This window comes from Sus scrofa, chromosome 2 (assembly GCF_054392235.1).
Source record: "Sus scrofa isolate SSC_HxYL_T2T_F1_AM1 chromosome 2, Sscrofa_HxYL_maternal_Yorkshire_Landrace_v2.0, whole genome shotgun sequence".
In the NCBI taxonomy this organism is placed as follows: domain Eukaryota; kingdom Metazoa; phylum Chordata; class Mammalia; order Artiodactyla; family Suidae; genus Sus; species Sus scrofa.
The window spans coordinates 50,276,354-50,291,564 of NC_139384.1; the positions used below are offsets into that span (position 1 = coordinate 50,276,354).

At 48.8% G+C, this 15,211-nt stretch overlaps 1 protein-coding gene across 19 annotated transcripts in view; it reads right to left on the reverse strand.

Moving 5' to 3' along the window:
- The window catches only part of MICAL2 (microtubule associated monooxygenase, calponin and LIM domain containing 2), a 256,472-nt gene that overhangs the window by 56,906 nt on the left and 184,355 nt on the right, over nucleotides 1-15,211 (reverse strand). For all 19 annotated transcript variants that reach the window (XM_085011985.1, XM_085011976.1, XM_085011971.1 and 16 more), the window contains 3 exons: nucleotides 12,010-12,084; nucleotides 6,650-6,801; nucleotides 3,821-5,171 (listed from right to left, as the gene is read on the reverse strand). In XM_085011985.1, the coding sequence (XP_084868111.1) occupies nucleotides 3,821-5,171; nucleotides 6,650-6,801; nucleotides 12,010-12,084 (1,578 nt within the window). The remainder of the gene's footprint in view (nucleotides 1-3,820; nucleotides 5,172-6,649; nucleotides 6,802-12,009; nucleotides 12,085-15,211) is intronic.

A 15,211-nucleotide genomic window follows, 5' to 3' on the forward strand; every position in this document is an offset into this window, starting at 1 on the left:
AGGTTGCGGGTTCGATCCCTGGCCTCGCTCAGTGGGTTTAAGGACCTGCCGTTGCCGTGAGCTGTGGTGTAGGTTGCAGATGTGGCTTGGATCTGGCGTTACTGTGGCTGTGGTGTAGGCTAGTGGCTACAATTCCAATTAGGCCCCTAGCCTGGGACCCTCCATATGCCGTGGGTGCAGCCCTAGAAAAGGCAAAAAGACAAAAAAAATAATAAATAATAAATAAAAATAAATAAATAAAAATACATAAATATATAAATGAAAATAATTAAAACAGTGTGGTACTGATATATAGTAGACAATTCAATAGAAAATAATAGTGGAAGTCAGTTCAAGTATAGGAATTTGATGTATGAAAAGACATCTCATATAAAAGAGGAAAAGATAAGTTATTCACTAAATTATTTTAGGATAACCAAGGAGACATCTAAAAAAAAGAAGATCAAATCCATAGCTCACATTTTATGCTAGGATAACATCTTGATGTAAATATACAAATGTAAAAAAAATAAAAAATAAATAAATTTTAAAAAACAAGACTAAAAGAAACTGGAAGAAAATTTTCTTATGAACTCAAAAAAGTTCTTTTTGAATCATTAAATAAAGCCCAGAAACCATCTAATGGAAAATTGCTACAACTACTATATAAAATAAAAATTTTATATGATAATAATCACCATAAACAAAATCAAGCACAAACAAGAAGCTGGAAAAGTATTTGAAATTTATATCACAAGAAAAAAGCTAAGTTTCCTTTCTAAAAGAGTCCCTACATATCCTCAACAATCCAATAGAAAACTCGATAAAGACAGAAGCATCAGTTCACAGAAAAGGAACTACAAATGACTTTTTAATACATGAAAAAATGTTCAATTGCCTATCAGGTTGGCAAAGATAAAAAAAAATCTGGGTAACCCACTGGTTTGTGCAAGTGTAGAAAGAATACTCTCATACTTTGCTTGCTGGGATTGTGAATGGAGAACGATATGGCAATATCTATCCAAATTCACAATTCACCTGTCCTTTGACCCAGCATTTCCACTTCTAGGAATTTATCCTACAGGTAAATTCACAGATGTGCCAAATGGCCCAAGTTCTTCATTATTATGGCACTGTTTGCAATAGTAAAAGATCTGAAGTATGTACATTTTCCACCATAGGGAAACTTTCTGCCTCTGACTGGCTTCAAAAATAATGGTACATGTACACAATAGAATACCATGTAGCTATGAAACGAAGGAGAAAGTACTCTATGTACTAATATGGAATGATCTACAAAATACAAGAAAAGTATGTACAGTATGCTAGCATGTTATATGTGCAAAAAAAGACAGAATATTATATGTACATTTGCTCATTTATTCTTATACTCTGCACGGAAGAATGCCCAAGAACCTGATAATGTATCTGTCATCAGGGGTAGGACCTAGATGGCTCTGGGACAGGGAAGGGAGATAGAACTATTCATTTTGTGACTTTTGTACCCTTTTATTTTGAGCCATGAAAATGTATTATCTATCAAAAAATGCATAACATGTTAGAGTTTATGATGTAATGAAAAGAATGTAGCTATACTCCAGCCTGCCCATGCTTATCCTGAATTAGCTGGGGGAAAAAAAAAAGTCTCTTTAAATCTATATAGCTTTTCTTAAAAAAAAAAAAAATCCTGCCATATCCCTGTATATATTTTTTTCTTTCTTTTTCTTCTTTTTTTTTTAAGGGCTGCACCCGCAGCAGCCTAGGGATTGAATCAGAGCTACAGCTGCTGGCCTACACCACAGCCACAGCAACACAGGATCCAAGCCGCATCTGTGACCAGCATCACAGCTCATGGCAACATCGGATCCTTAATCCACTGAGCGAGGCCAGGGATCGAACCCGCAACCTCATGGTTCCTAGTCGGATTTGTTTCCACTGCGCCATGACAGGAACTCCCTATTATTGTTTTCCTAAGTAGCAACAGAGTCAGAAATTTTTTTGTCTTTATTTTTTCTTTATTCTATGTATTATTCTTTTTTATGTATAGATATAGCTTATCTTTTTTAGTTGAATACATAGCTTTTTGACTAAAGAACAAAAAAAGAGAAATAATTTTTTTTCTGTGAAAATTGAAGTTTCCAAATAAAGGTTAAATTTTTTAAATGTTTAAAAAATAAGAAAAACAACAGTACAGATGATAGAATCCATTTGTTTAAAGCAAATCAAACAAATATCAGCATCAAAAAAGAAATCATGTGTGTACACTATTTCTAAGGATAGGTACCCACATTTCAGCTAGGAGAGGAGCAGAATGAGAGGTTTCACGCTACTTTAAAAAAATATTTTCCTATTGTTGAATTATTCTGATTCATTAATATATTAATTTTATAATTTCAAAAATTATCATCAGATCTAAATATAAAGAAGCCTAAGGGGTAATCCCCATTGTGGCTCAGTGGGAATGAACCCAACTAGTATCCATGAGGATGCGGGTCCAATCCCTGGCCTCCCTCAGTGGGTTAAGGATCCTGTGTTGCTGTGGCTGTGGTGTAGGCCAGCAGCTATGTCTTTGATTCAGCCCCTGCCTGGGAACTTCGATAAGCTGTGGGTGGCGGCCTTAAAAAAAAAAAAGCCTAAGGTCCCCCACTGGTAGCCACATATATATAAATGTGTTTAAGCTAATAATAAAAATTATGTTTAAAAGAGACACCTTTTTTTTATTAGTAAAATAGCAACATTTAAAAAAAATATGGTACTCGGTGCAGGTGATAGTGTGGTTGAAAAGGTATTGTAATGTATATATGTAAGGATAACCTGACCCCCTTGCTGTACAGTGGGAAAATAAAAAAATATATATATTAAAAAAAATAAAATAAAATAAAAAAAGAAAAGGTATTCTCATCATTAGTGGTGAAATATAAACTGGTAGCTTTTCCTAGTTTTAACTGAAATTTATAACATGCAGTGTAAGAAATAACATGGCTCCTATGTAGTCTTTATCCATAATTTCTCTCCTAAAAAACAATTTGTCAAAGTCAGTTAAGAATCTTAAAAAAATTCACATTTTTCAACCAATAATCCCATTTCTTGGAACGTATCCCAAAAAACATAATTCAGGAGTTCCCGTCGTGGCACAGTGGTTAATGAATCCGACTAGGAACCATGAGGTTGCGGGTTTGATCCCTGGCCTTGCTCAGTGGGTTAGGGATCCAGCGTTGCCGTGAGCTGTGGTGTAGGTTGCAGATGCGGCTCGGATCCCACGTTGCTGTGGCTCCGGCTCCGACTGGACCCCTAGCCTGGGAACCTCCATATGCCGTGGGAGTGGCCCAAGAAATGGCAAAAAAATAATAATAATAATAATAATTCAAAGGAAAGAAAAAGCTATATGCATAAAACTGTTCATTTAATACCATATATGAAATATAAATATATTCATATATATACTGTATATATTTATAAATTAAACAATAAGAATATAGCTCACTGAGTAATAACATATCCACTAGTTTGAATATTCTATAGCCATTAAATCACATTTACATAGACTGTACGGTAATTAACACTTATGATTTAAAGAGATGAAGTTTTATGTATAACAGTGAAAAATATTCATATGGACAATGGGAAAATTGTGGAATTAGGCTTGATTCTTTGTCTTTTTCAAAACTTTAATAATTTCAAATTTAATTTTTTCAGATTTTTCAAATTCAAGTTTTCCTGCTTTTGTCAGGATTTCATTTGAGAAGCAAAACAAGGTGAAAGATGCCCACTTATTAATCCAATAAGGATAACTAATTGCCCAGCCTGGACAGTAGAGTTTTGTTCAGAAAGAGCCACTTACCTGCATCTTTCTCCAGAGGAGGAGGAGGGGCGGGCTGCCCCACGCAGGTGCTACTGACAGGCTGCACCAGCTTCTCTGGGGGCTGGGCACTGTCCATGGGCAGCACTTTCCCCTTGGGGATGCTGAGAAGGTCTTGGAGGTCCTTTCTTGGTTTAGACTCTTGGGAGAAACTCTCCAAAGACTTGTCTCTGAGTCTGAGGGAGGAAAAGAGCGAGGTCTTTTTCTTAGGAACCCTGGACGGATCCGGGAACGTCTCTTGCAAACTCACTTTCTCCAGGAGTGTGGGGACATCGTCCATCTTGCTGCAGGGTGGGGACACAGGCACCGGACACATCTTGGATGGCCGGTTGGTCAAACTGTGGGTGCGGAGGAGAGGATCAGGAAGGCTCGGATCCGAGGACTGGGGAGCCTTGGTCGTGGAGGTGCCCAGGGAGAAGAAGGCTGAGGCTCTGCTTGCCATGTCTCTCTTGGGGGACTGCTGGTCCCCGTCTTTACTGGAGCTGTTTTTCCGAAGGCTGAACGAGCGAGCGCGGGCGTGGGGTGGGCTGGTGGGCAGAGTCTTTGGCTCTGGCTTGGCCCAGGCCCTCTTCCCACCGTCGGAGCTGGCGAGGAGTGGCTCCAGGGACCTGCGGATGGCATTGGCTATGAGCCGCAGTGGGGACTTGGGCGGGGCCATGCTCCGCTCCCCTGGAGCCCGTTCAGCTGGAGTCCCCATCTTCTCCTGAGCCTCTCTCTGGGCCGGTGGGGTCTCTCTCACCACCCGAGGGAGCAGCAAGGGGCGGACTGATTTCAGCACACAGTCTCCTCTACCACTCTCGGTGCTCTTCTGGGAGAGCTGCATCCTGGCTTCGGGGCGCAAGCCCTCAGGGTTGGAGTCACTCCAATCCAGCAACCTGGTCTTCTGCTCCGGAGTGAGGACCAGCTTCTTTAAGCCCAACTTCTTCCCCTCTGCCAGCATGGACTCCCGCTCCTCTCCCCTCTTGGGTCCGGTACTTCGTTCTCCTGGTTCCTCTCCAGTCCCGGGAGACAGCCCTTGGTCTGGTAAGCACCTGTTCTTCCCTCCAAAGGGGTGTGGGCCTCTGTGGATGCTTCTGGTATCCCCAGGAGGGGCCTCAGATTCCTGACACCTATCAGAAGCCATCTCTGCAGGTCTGGGTGGCCCGGGGCTTGCGAGGCCATCTCCACCAGGACTCACTAGGCAGTATTCTGCCCGCTCCAGCACTTGGCCATGAGGCAGATGCAGGGAGAGTTCCATGGGTGGTCCTTGGCCTCTGGCTCGTCTCAGAAAGATGGGGGTGGAAGGACTGAAATGACCTCTGGAGACCTGCGAGTTCGGGGTGTAAACTGTCACCTGGAGGGACAGGAAGAAAGCAGCAGTGATTTAGAAATCCCTAGCATTGGATTTCGTGGTGCAGTGGAAATGAATCCGACTAGGAACCATGAGGTTGCAAGTTTGATCCCTGGCCTTGCTCATTGGGTTAAGGACGCGGCATTGCTGTGAGCTGTGGTGTAGGTTGCAGAAACGGCACAGATCTGGCATTGCTGTGGTGGCAGAGGCCAGCAGGATAGCTCCAATTCAACTCCTAGAACTGGGAACTTTCATATGCCATGGATGTGGCCCTAAAAAGACAAAAGACAAAAAAGAAAAAGAAAAAGAAAAAGAAATCCCTAGCATTAATTTATCCAAAGAAGGCACATCTCTGTCCTCTCCCTTCCTGTTTCCAGATCTCAGATACCCAAAGTCAAAAAGAATCCTGTCAAGGATAATTTTAGAGGGTCACTCTTCACTCTAAGTGGCTGCCTTGGGATCTGCTGGAATTTGAGCACCGATCAAAGGCTTTCCTCGGTCTTAGATTATTAGGTTGGTAGGAAGCCAGAGGGACGGCAAAGTCATTGACAAGCTCCTGAGCCAGTGAAAGCAAGGCTGGCCTGGCCACTGGGGGTGGCCAGGCACATAGAGAAGGACAGGTCCCCTATGGCTGGCTCAGCCATGGTTCTTATTAATGGGCACATCTCTTCCAACAACCAAGAAACCAAGGCTTCTTCCTTGAAGACCATTAAGGTAAGGAGAGACAAATACCCTTCAGGCTTGAAGCTGTGGTGGCAGAAGAGCCTTTAGGATCTTCCAGTGACCCTTTGAAACCTGACTCATGCCTCTCCCATTGAGAAAGCAGCCATTTCTAGCATGCAGGAGTTTGGGCCTTGGCAATGGAAGAGCCTGGCAGATTCTAGAGGGAGCGGCTGTGCCCTTCCAAGACCTCTGGTCATGGGACATGGGTTTCACATGGGCATGTGCTTTTCTGTCTTGGGTTTTCTACTTCCCAGAGCCTGGAACAGGGCCTGGCAGGCCACAGTGGCTGATAACTCATACTGAAGGGAAGAGCCTAATCCTACCTCTCTCAGGATGCCATTCTCTGTTCAAGGGGAGAGGTTGCTTCTAAGGTTCTCAGCTGCTACCCAAGACACCCTCAGTTCTCTGCTGGTCATCCTCCAGCTGCCAGGGCCTCAACACCCTCTGGGAGGTCCTCAGGGCAGAGCATCAGTCCTAGCAACTCCGCATCCTGCAGTCCAGCCCAGATTCCATGCCCCATAAAATCTACTGAGTGAGGGAGTGGCTGTGCCCTCGGGTGGCTGAAGAGGAGGAGGGCACACTGTCATGAAAGGGACAGGGGAAGAAGGCCTGGGGTGGACTCTCGGCAGAGCATCTCTGGCCCTGGCTTTGCACTTGGGGTGACCTAAGGATGCCAGGAATCCAGAGCTCAGTGTGGACATGGGAAGGACAGGCAGCTCACCTTCCTCACACCTGAGCAGGGCTCTGAGGGCACTTACCTGGGGTGGGGAGGAGCCATCCAGAGCATTCCTTGAGACATCGGCTGAAGAAGAAGATGGCAGGGAAGGTGAAGGAGAAGATGAGGAAGGAGAAAGAGAAGACGCTTCCTTTGGAGGCGACATAATTCTTTCATTGTTCGCTGGTGTCAAGCCTACGGAGGAAAGACCATGCTTTCCATTACAGACTTGTGGTTTCCTTATCTTAACCATGAGAAGAGGAGGTTTGCAGTGAAGCCTCTCTATAAACAGGGTCAGAGGCAGGAAGATGCTGGAGGTGGGAATCAGAGGCCCTGGGGCCCACTGCTTGGGACTTAGAAGAACAGGTATAGGAGTGGCAGGATCCTGTGGGGGAAGAAGATCCCAGAACAAAAACACCAAGAACCACTGTATCTCCCATGTAGGTGAGAATGTTCCCAAGAGACGGAACAGGGTGTTTCTCGGAATGGAATCTACCTCTAACGTTTGCCCTAAAGCCACTGCGGTGGGTGCTGGGGCTGTGTGACATCACTTAGTCAAGACACCATCTGAGGCCTCTTCCCATGGATGCTGGACCCCTGGCTGTGGGCACGGATAGGACAGGAGGCCACTGCTAAGGACATGGGCTCTTCCTTCTCACATGTGAGCCAGGGGGCTCTCGGGCAAGCTGGGTAGTTGGAGATTGCACACGAACACAAGGGAGGGAGGTTCTTATGGGCATCAAGTCATTCGAAGCATATGGAGTGGGGTCCGTGCCAAGGTCCTGCTGGTTAGGAAGCAAACGAGGTGCCGTGTGTGTGCTGAGATTGACATGAGAAAGGAGGGTGACCAGGGCTGAGGATGAGCCTCGTTCTGAACCGTGGGAGCTGAAATCCATTAGAGTTACTGCAGAATTCTGATCAGTATAAGATTGCCTATAAGATCAGTCTCATTCCCTCTCTCTCGTGAGTGCACGAGCACGCGTGTGCACACCCAGATACACACACACACACACACACACACACACACGTGCAAACAGTAACCAGGTGACCTTAAACCTAAACTCTTGAGCATCTTGTTTCCCTATTGGACCATTTCAACAACTGGTTCTCAGAGGGACTCAGAAAATGCCATGTTCACTTTCAGATGTGCCCACTCGGTGTCTGACCCTTCAGCCCAGCCAGCTCACCTGTGAGCCCTTCTGGCACATAAAGGCTGTTCCCCAGGGACCCTCCCCCTGCTTCAAGGGCCACTGCCTCTAACTACCCCCTCCTGTTGGACTCCCCACTTCTGTCTGTTCAGCTGACCCCTTTCTGGTTCCCTCTGAGGGGCCCAGCCTGCAGACTTCAGCTGGCTTCTTTTGTTTGTTTGTTTGTCTTTTGCCTTTTCAGGGCTGAACCCATGGCACATGGAGGCTCCCAGGCTAGGGGTCTTGCTGGAGCTGTTGCCGCCGGCCTATGCCACAGCCACAGCAACACCAGATCTGAGCCGGGTCTGCTACCTATACCACAGCTCACGGCAGCGCTGGATCCTTAACCCACTGAGTGAGGCCAGGGATCAAACCCGCAACATCATGGTTCCTAGTTGGATTCGTTTCCTCTGTGCCACAACAGGAATGCCCCAGCTGGCTTCTTAACATTAGCCCCTGGCCTGTTTCTCCAAAGCTTTGGCTGACATGCTCTTCTTCTGGGATGCAGTGAAGCCAAACTCAAACCTCACCCCCAGAAGAGTTCCTTCCAACCCGTTGGCAGGGGAGCTACTGGGGTGGGGGGTGGGGGGAGGGTTGCCTGCAGGCCCGCTTTCCTCATACAAATGCATGTCAGAGCGTGCACCCATCCTGGGCTCTGAAAAACTGGCCACACACACAGTCAGAAAGCTGCCCAAGAGAGATGCTTCAGGATGCTTGTGGGGGGTGGGAGGGGGAGACAGGTAACTCAGGGAAACAGATCTGAGGGAGGCAGGAAGGGGCTGCTGGGGACAAAGGCCCCTGACTGCCAAGAGCTGAAACGGGGCAGACGACTGGCCTGGCTGGCCTGCCTATCACCCGAACTCCCTGTCTCAGCCCACAATCAGATGCTTCGAGCCTAAAAAGGCAAGAGTTGTGAGTCAGTCATTGCCTTGCTTCCTGTCCTCGGTTTGCTGAATTCCTGCCAAATTCCTTCTCCTCCTCTTCCTCGCCCCCTCGTTCTCCCCTCTGCCACCTCCCGAATCAAACTTCTGACCTTGTGCCAAAGGCCCCTCAGCTCCACAGACTGCCCCCCGCCACCCCCGTTCCCCCAGGAGCAATCCAGGAACCTTCCCACACGGAGCCCAGACACCTTGGGAACCAAGCCGACAGGAAAGCCTTGGGGTTCTCAAGGTCATGACCTAGGAGCTGCCCCCTCTCTTCTTTGCCTAAGCTCCACCCCTACCCAGTGAGTGGGTCTCTCTCCACACGTGATCCTCACACACTGTCTTCAGGATAGAACTTGGGGCAGGGTTGAGGTGCTGCAGGAAACAAAATGCCTGCCATTCGAGCCACTGCCTGGGATGTGGGGAGGGTCTGGGACGGGAAGATGAGGCCAGAGCCCAGCTGAGAGGTGGTGGGAAGATCCCACCCACCGAGGCCTTTGGGGTCCCTCGGAGGATGGTATAGGGGAGCCTCGAACCCCACCCCCTCCACACCCACCCAGTGGCCTGACACTGAGCAAGTCACAGGCCCCTTGCTTCCACATCTGAAAAAATAGGGAGCCTGGTGCTATTTTGTGGGGTGGCTGAGGAAATAAAGTGGGATAAAAAGAGGAGCCCAGTGCCAAGCACAAGGTCAATGTCACATGCTAGCTCAATATTAACTCCACCTGGTTCCCTTTCTCCCATGCACACACATGGGTCCAATAAAGGCATTGCTGAACCACTGACCTGTTCCAGGGGGGCTGCACACACCCCCACCAGGACTTGTCTAATTCAGGGTCCTGAGGCTTCTTTCTCACTCACCAACTCAAGTGCTTTTGGCCAGCTCTTCCTTGTTTCCCTTGAAACCTCAGCATGGTCCAGCCAGGGTGGCCCTATCCTCTGCAGGGGACTCAGTCGTGGGTGCCACTGGCCCTTCCAGGCCCCTCGTGCAAAGGGGGTTGATGAGGAGACCAGAGCCCCACCACCCCTGTCCGCTGCCTCTTCTCTGGGCCCTCTGGCAATGGAGACCTTTCCCCTTGCCCCTGGAGGTCATTCTGGTGAGCATGGTCAGCTGGTGAGAGTGCTAAGGGCAGGCATGCAACCCCCTCCGTCCTCCTACCTGGGGCTGGGGCCAGAGCTGGGCTGAACCAGGCAGCAAAGGGATAGTACCCCAAGTTCTGCTCCTTCCGCCTTGCCTACTGGGCTTCCTTTTGGGCAAAATGAAGATGACCTAAAAGATGGCTCTGGAGATTTTCACAAAGACTCGGATTCCAGGGTGCAGCTTCCCAGAATGTGGCGTTTAGGGGACGCGCATTTCCTCCCGAAGTCTTGGAGCGCCCTCTAGGGGCGACAGCCTGCACCCAGGTTCTCTTGGCGGCCCCCCTCCGTTTGACTCAGTTCAGCCAGCGTGGTCCCTGGTGCTTTAATGAGTTCCTTCATTCCTTCGTTCGTTCATTCATTCATTCATTCATTCATTCTACAAGCAAGGACTGGGTGCCTCCTCCATGCTAGGCACTAAGCCAATAGAAATGATTCAAACTCAAGGCCTGCGTTCAAACCAACTTTTACATACACTTGAGAACCAACACCTGACCCTCCCGGGATAACTAAAGACAGAGCTGAGAAACCCTGCTGCTGGTTAGCAGTCCCCTCCCTCCTGTTCCTCCTCCAGCAACCCCCCCCACCAGGCTCCCTGCTCTCCCCCCAGACGAGGCACTTCTCGAGGGTGAGGCTGGGCCTCTCTCACGAGTGGTGCTCAAGTTGGCTGGAAGCGTTAGGTGGAATCTCTGCTTCCAAACAGACCCACCCATAGAAGCAGAATTCCTGTGACTGGGGAGGGGTTGAGGTGGGAGAGTAAACGAGAGAGCATGTGGAAAAGGCCTGGCCCAGGCCTCCAGCAAACATGAATTCTTTCCTTCCTCTCGCCCTCATCGCTGGGGACTACAAGATGGTTCAAGAGTCACTTTAGGCTGTCCCCAGGTGGAGGGCCTGCCCAGGGGTGCAGTTCTGGTCCAGTTCTAGAAGTGCCCTTCTTCCTGCCTGGCCCGAGTGAGAGGAGGCTGCAGGTCTGGAGGTTTCAGGGCGGCGGGCGGGGAGGGGGTGGATGACTCACTGGCCAGGAATCAGCCTTGACTCAGAAGGAAGGAATCACGTTAAGTGGCAGGTTATTCCTATCCCAACGTTTCTTTTAAACAAATTTGTGTCTACGCCAGGGCTTTCCTGGGTCCACCTCTCCTACAGCAAGTCCGAGAGGGACTGTGGGGGCAGGAGGAAGTGGAAGGCAGGGATGGATTTGGAATCAGATGAAGAGGCCCTGCCACTCTTTCAGGACAGGAGAGGGAACACCTGCTGTGTAAATGGGGCAGAATCTTTAGGATGCTGCACGACTGTGCCCCCTAGTGGGAGCCTGCTGCTTTAGTCCCCTCCCAGCCCTGGTCTTCACCCATGGGCCCTTCCTGGGGGATGTAGGATTTGGGACCACAGCCTGCTCAGAAAAGGGAACAGGACAGTGTGTATTTGCATGTATGTGTGTGTGTATGTGTGTGTGTATTCCTTCATTGCTTTCCCCGCTACTGCACTACTGCCTGAGATTAAGCTGATGCCCCCAGGCCAACTCCAGTGTATTGAATCAAACCATATAGACCCTTAGGAGTTCCTTCGTGGCTCCGTGGTTAATGAATCCGACTAGGAACTATGAGGTTGGGGTTCGATCCCTGGCCTTGCTCAGTGGGTTAAGGATCCAGCATTGCCGTGAGCTGTGGTGTAGGTCACAGACGCAGCTCGGATCCAGTGTTGCTTGGCTGTGGCGTAGGACGGCAGCTATGGCTCTGATTCAACCCCTAGCCTGGGAACCTCCATATGTTTCGGGTGCGGCCCTAAAAGGACAAAAGACAAAAACAAAAACAAAACAAAAGCAAAAAACCCATACAGACCCTCATTTTCCTCAACTGTGGTTCAAGAAGCTTGGGGCCAGTGATTGCTAGGGTCCTTTTCAAGTGCAATTGCAGAGTTTGAAGGGAGCTGAAGGGTAACAGAAGGGTAACAGAAGGGAGCAAATCCCTTGGAAAAATGAGTCCTCTAGTGAGCAGTGGAAATAGAATCAAACCTATATTTCTTTCCTTGCTCCTCACATCCAGGAGGCCAGTTCAGAAAGGGCATGTGACGAGTGAGAACAGCTGCCCCTGAGAAGTCATCACATAATTCCTGCCTCCCCACCACGCCCCCCCCAACCCCCCAGAGAGCGCATGACTCACTGGACTGGAATTTTCTTCTCCCACTCTGGTATTTGCTGGGAGTTGGAGACTGGAAGCTATTGGCCCGCTGCAGAGCTGTGGTGGGAAGAAGAAAAGGGGGAGGGGAGATGGGGAGGGAGGAAACATCAGTTACAGAGGTAGAATACTTTTCATGGCCCATTTACAGAAAGCTAATAGACTAAAGGTCCCTAAAGCTCATAAATGACCAAGCTCCTTTCTTTGCTCCGACCACACCTGTCCTTGTAACACACATCTCCAACCTTTCATGCATTCATTCATCAGCTATTTACGGAGGCCCTGCTATGGGACAGGTCCTGCCCTCTTTCAGAAAATAGCTCAAACTATAAGCCATCCTTCTAATTTACCTGTCATAAAGAAGCATGTGTTCAGACACACTCATGAGCACACATGTACACGTATGCGCCCATATACACACATGCAGATGGAACATGTTTGCTTTTAGCAGAGCAATTCTTCAAAGCTGCCATCTCATGGCAACGACCCATCTATGAACCAGAGCTGCTCCCACTGAAGCCTGGAAGCTGCAGAATGTGCCACTCTCTTTCTTTCTTTCTTTCTTTCTTTCTTTTTTTTTTTTTCTGTCTTTTGTCTTTTCAGGGCCGCACTGGTGGCATATGGAGATTCCCAGGCTAGGGGTCGAATTGGAGCTGTACCCGCCAGCCTATACCACAGCCACAGCAACATGAGATCCGAGCTGTGTCTGCGACCTACACCACAGCTTATGGCAATGCTGGATCCTTAACCCACTGATTGAGGCCAGGGATTGAACCCACAACCACATGGCTCCTAGTCATGATTCGTTAACCACTGAGCCACAACGGGACCTCCTGCCACTCTCTTTCCACCTTTTCCCCGAGCTCCGCAAAGCCTTTGGGAACCACCTTTAACTGACAATCCATCAACAATCCCTGGACAATCCATTGCCATGACCCCTCCTCTTGGCCTCTTCCCAGAGGAAACACGTTTGTAAGATGCCATGGGCTGTATTCCGAAGACCGCCCCCCACCCAGCTGGGCCTTGAGAATCAGCTGAGCAAAATGAACATTACAGGCAGAAGGAAAGGGACTTGGCCACTTGGGGCCTGAGAGTGGGCAGTGGGATGCAAATGTACCTTCCCACGCTGCATGCTCAGATTTGGCCTCAGGCTCTGGGTCTCTGCCTTGGTTCCGTCACAGCTGGACAGAGAGCTGTGGGCGGGGCCCAGCTGAGTGGCTCCCACACACGAGTGGGATGAAAGCCCAGGGGACCAGTGTGGGCGTGGGAGCGTGGGGGTGGGGAAGGTTTAAACACGAGCCTCTCTTGGGAGTTCCCATTGTTGTACAGTGGTTAACGAATCCGACTAGGAACCATGAGGTTGTGGGTTCGATCCCTGGCCTTGCTCAGCAGGTTAAGGATCCAGCGTTGGCGTGAGCTGTGGTGTAGGATGCAGACGAGGCTCGGATTCTGCGTTGCTGTGGCTCTGGTGTAGGCCAGCAGCAACAGCTCCGATTAGACCCCTAGCCTGGGAACCTCCACATGCCGTGGGTGTGGCCCTCAAAAAGCCAAAAAAAGCCAAAAAAAAAAAAAAGCAAATAAACACGGGCCTCTCTGAATCCAGGCCCAGCTGGCCAGCCCTCCCTCTCCCTATGGAAAGTCCTGGCTTCCACTCCCTGCCAGTGCTCAGAGCTGGGTGTCAGTTCTTACCAGCCAGGCTATGGAGCGCAGCTGTCAACCACCACCTGAGGGCTTCCTTTCCTTAAGAGGAGATCTTTCGGCTCTGGTGCCTTAGCTCTTTGCCCCCACCCCACCTTTTTTGGTCTTTTTAGGGCCACACTCACAGGAGATGGAGGTTCCCAGGCCAGGGGTCGAATTGGAGCTGTAGCTGCTGGCCTACTCCACAGCCACAGCAACGCCAGATCTGAGCCACGTCTGCGACCTACACCACAGCTCATGGCAACACCGGATCCTTAACCCACTGAGCGAAGCCAGGGATTGAACCTGCATCCTCATGGATATACTAGTCAGATTCGTTTCTGTTGAGCCACGATGGGAATTCCCCACCCCCTAGGGCTGCTTTCATAACCAAGCCCAAGGCTTTGAGGGGGAGCCTTGGGGACGGGTCAGGGTGCCCTTTCCCCGTGTCCTTGTTATGGGATGAACAGCCTGCCTACACTGCAGGGCCGCTTCCCTCTGCCAAGTGCAGGTCAGGGATTTCCCAGGCCAGATGTTTAAGGAGCAAGAGGGCCCCAAGGCCAGCTGCTTCCTGTGGACCAGAATTAACCTATTAATCACCTAATGAAGAAAGCCCTCAAGAAACACGGGGGAGGGTTGAAAGCTCTTGTGGCTTCTCCTTGGCTCTTCACTTTTGGAATGGGACTTAGAAATGGTTAACAGTCACGAGAGCCTTTCTATCACTGGTGTTCATGGGACATCTGTGCACACATTTTACCACAATAGGGACAATGAGGGGGAAGTAATGACCTGATCCAGTAATTCTGAGCAGAGTAAAGCAGGGCTCTTCTTTTCAGTTTATATGCATATACACTTTTTTTTTTTCTTTTTTTCTTTTTAGGGCTGCACTCAGGCATATGGAGATTCCCAGGCTTGGGTGGGGGTGGGGGACAGAATTGGAACTGTAGCTGCCAGCCTACACCACAGCAACACAGGATCCTTAACCCACTGAGCAAAGCCAGGGATCGAACCCAAAACCTCATGGTTACCAGTTGGATTTGTTTCCACTGTGCCACAAGGGAACTCCTGGTTTATATTTTATTTATAGTTATTTTATTTGTTTATGTTTAAGGGAGTGCTTCTGGACATCTTTGTGTATGACCTACTGGGAGTGGTAGAGTGAAGAGAATAAGTACTGTGCCTTAGAGTACTGATGACAACATTTTATGTCACAAACTAAGAGTCAGTATCCTCCATAGGACACTGGACTGTCTTGTTCTCCTATTATTGCCAGAATAAAAAAGCATAAATAACATTTTTTCTAAATCAGAATAATCCAGGGGCAGAGTTCCCTCCTACAGTAACTGGTTTATGTCCAAGAACCCAATGCACCAGATTGAGGTGTTTTTTTTTTTGGTTTTTTTTTTTTTTTTTTTTTTTTTGCTTTTTAGGGCCATACTTGCAGTATATGGAGGTTCTCAGAGTAAGAATCGAATTGGAGCTACAGCTGCCGGCCTACACCACAGCCACA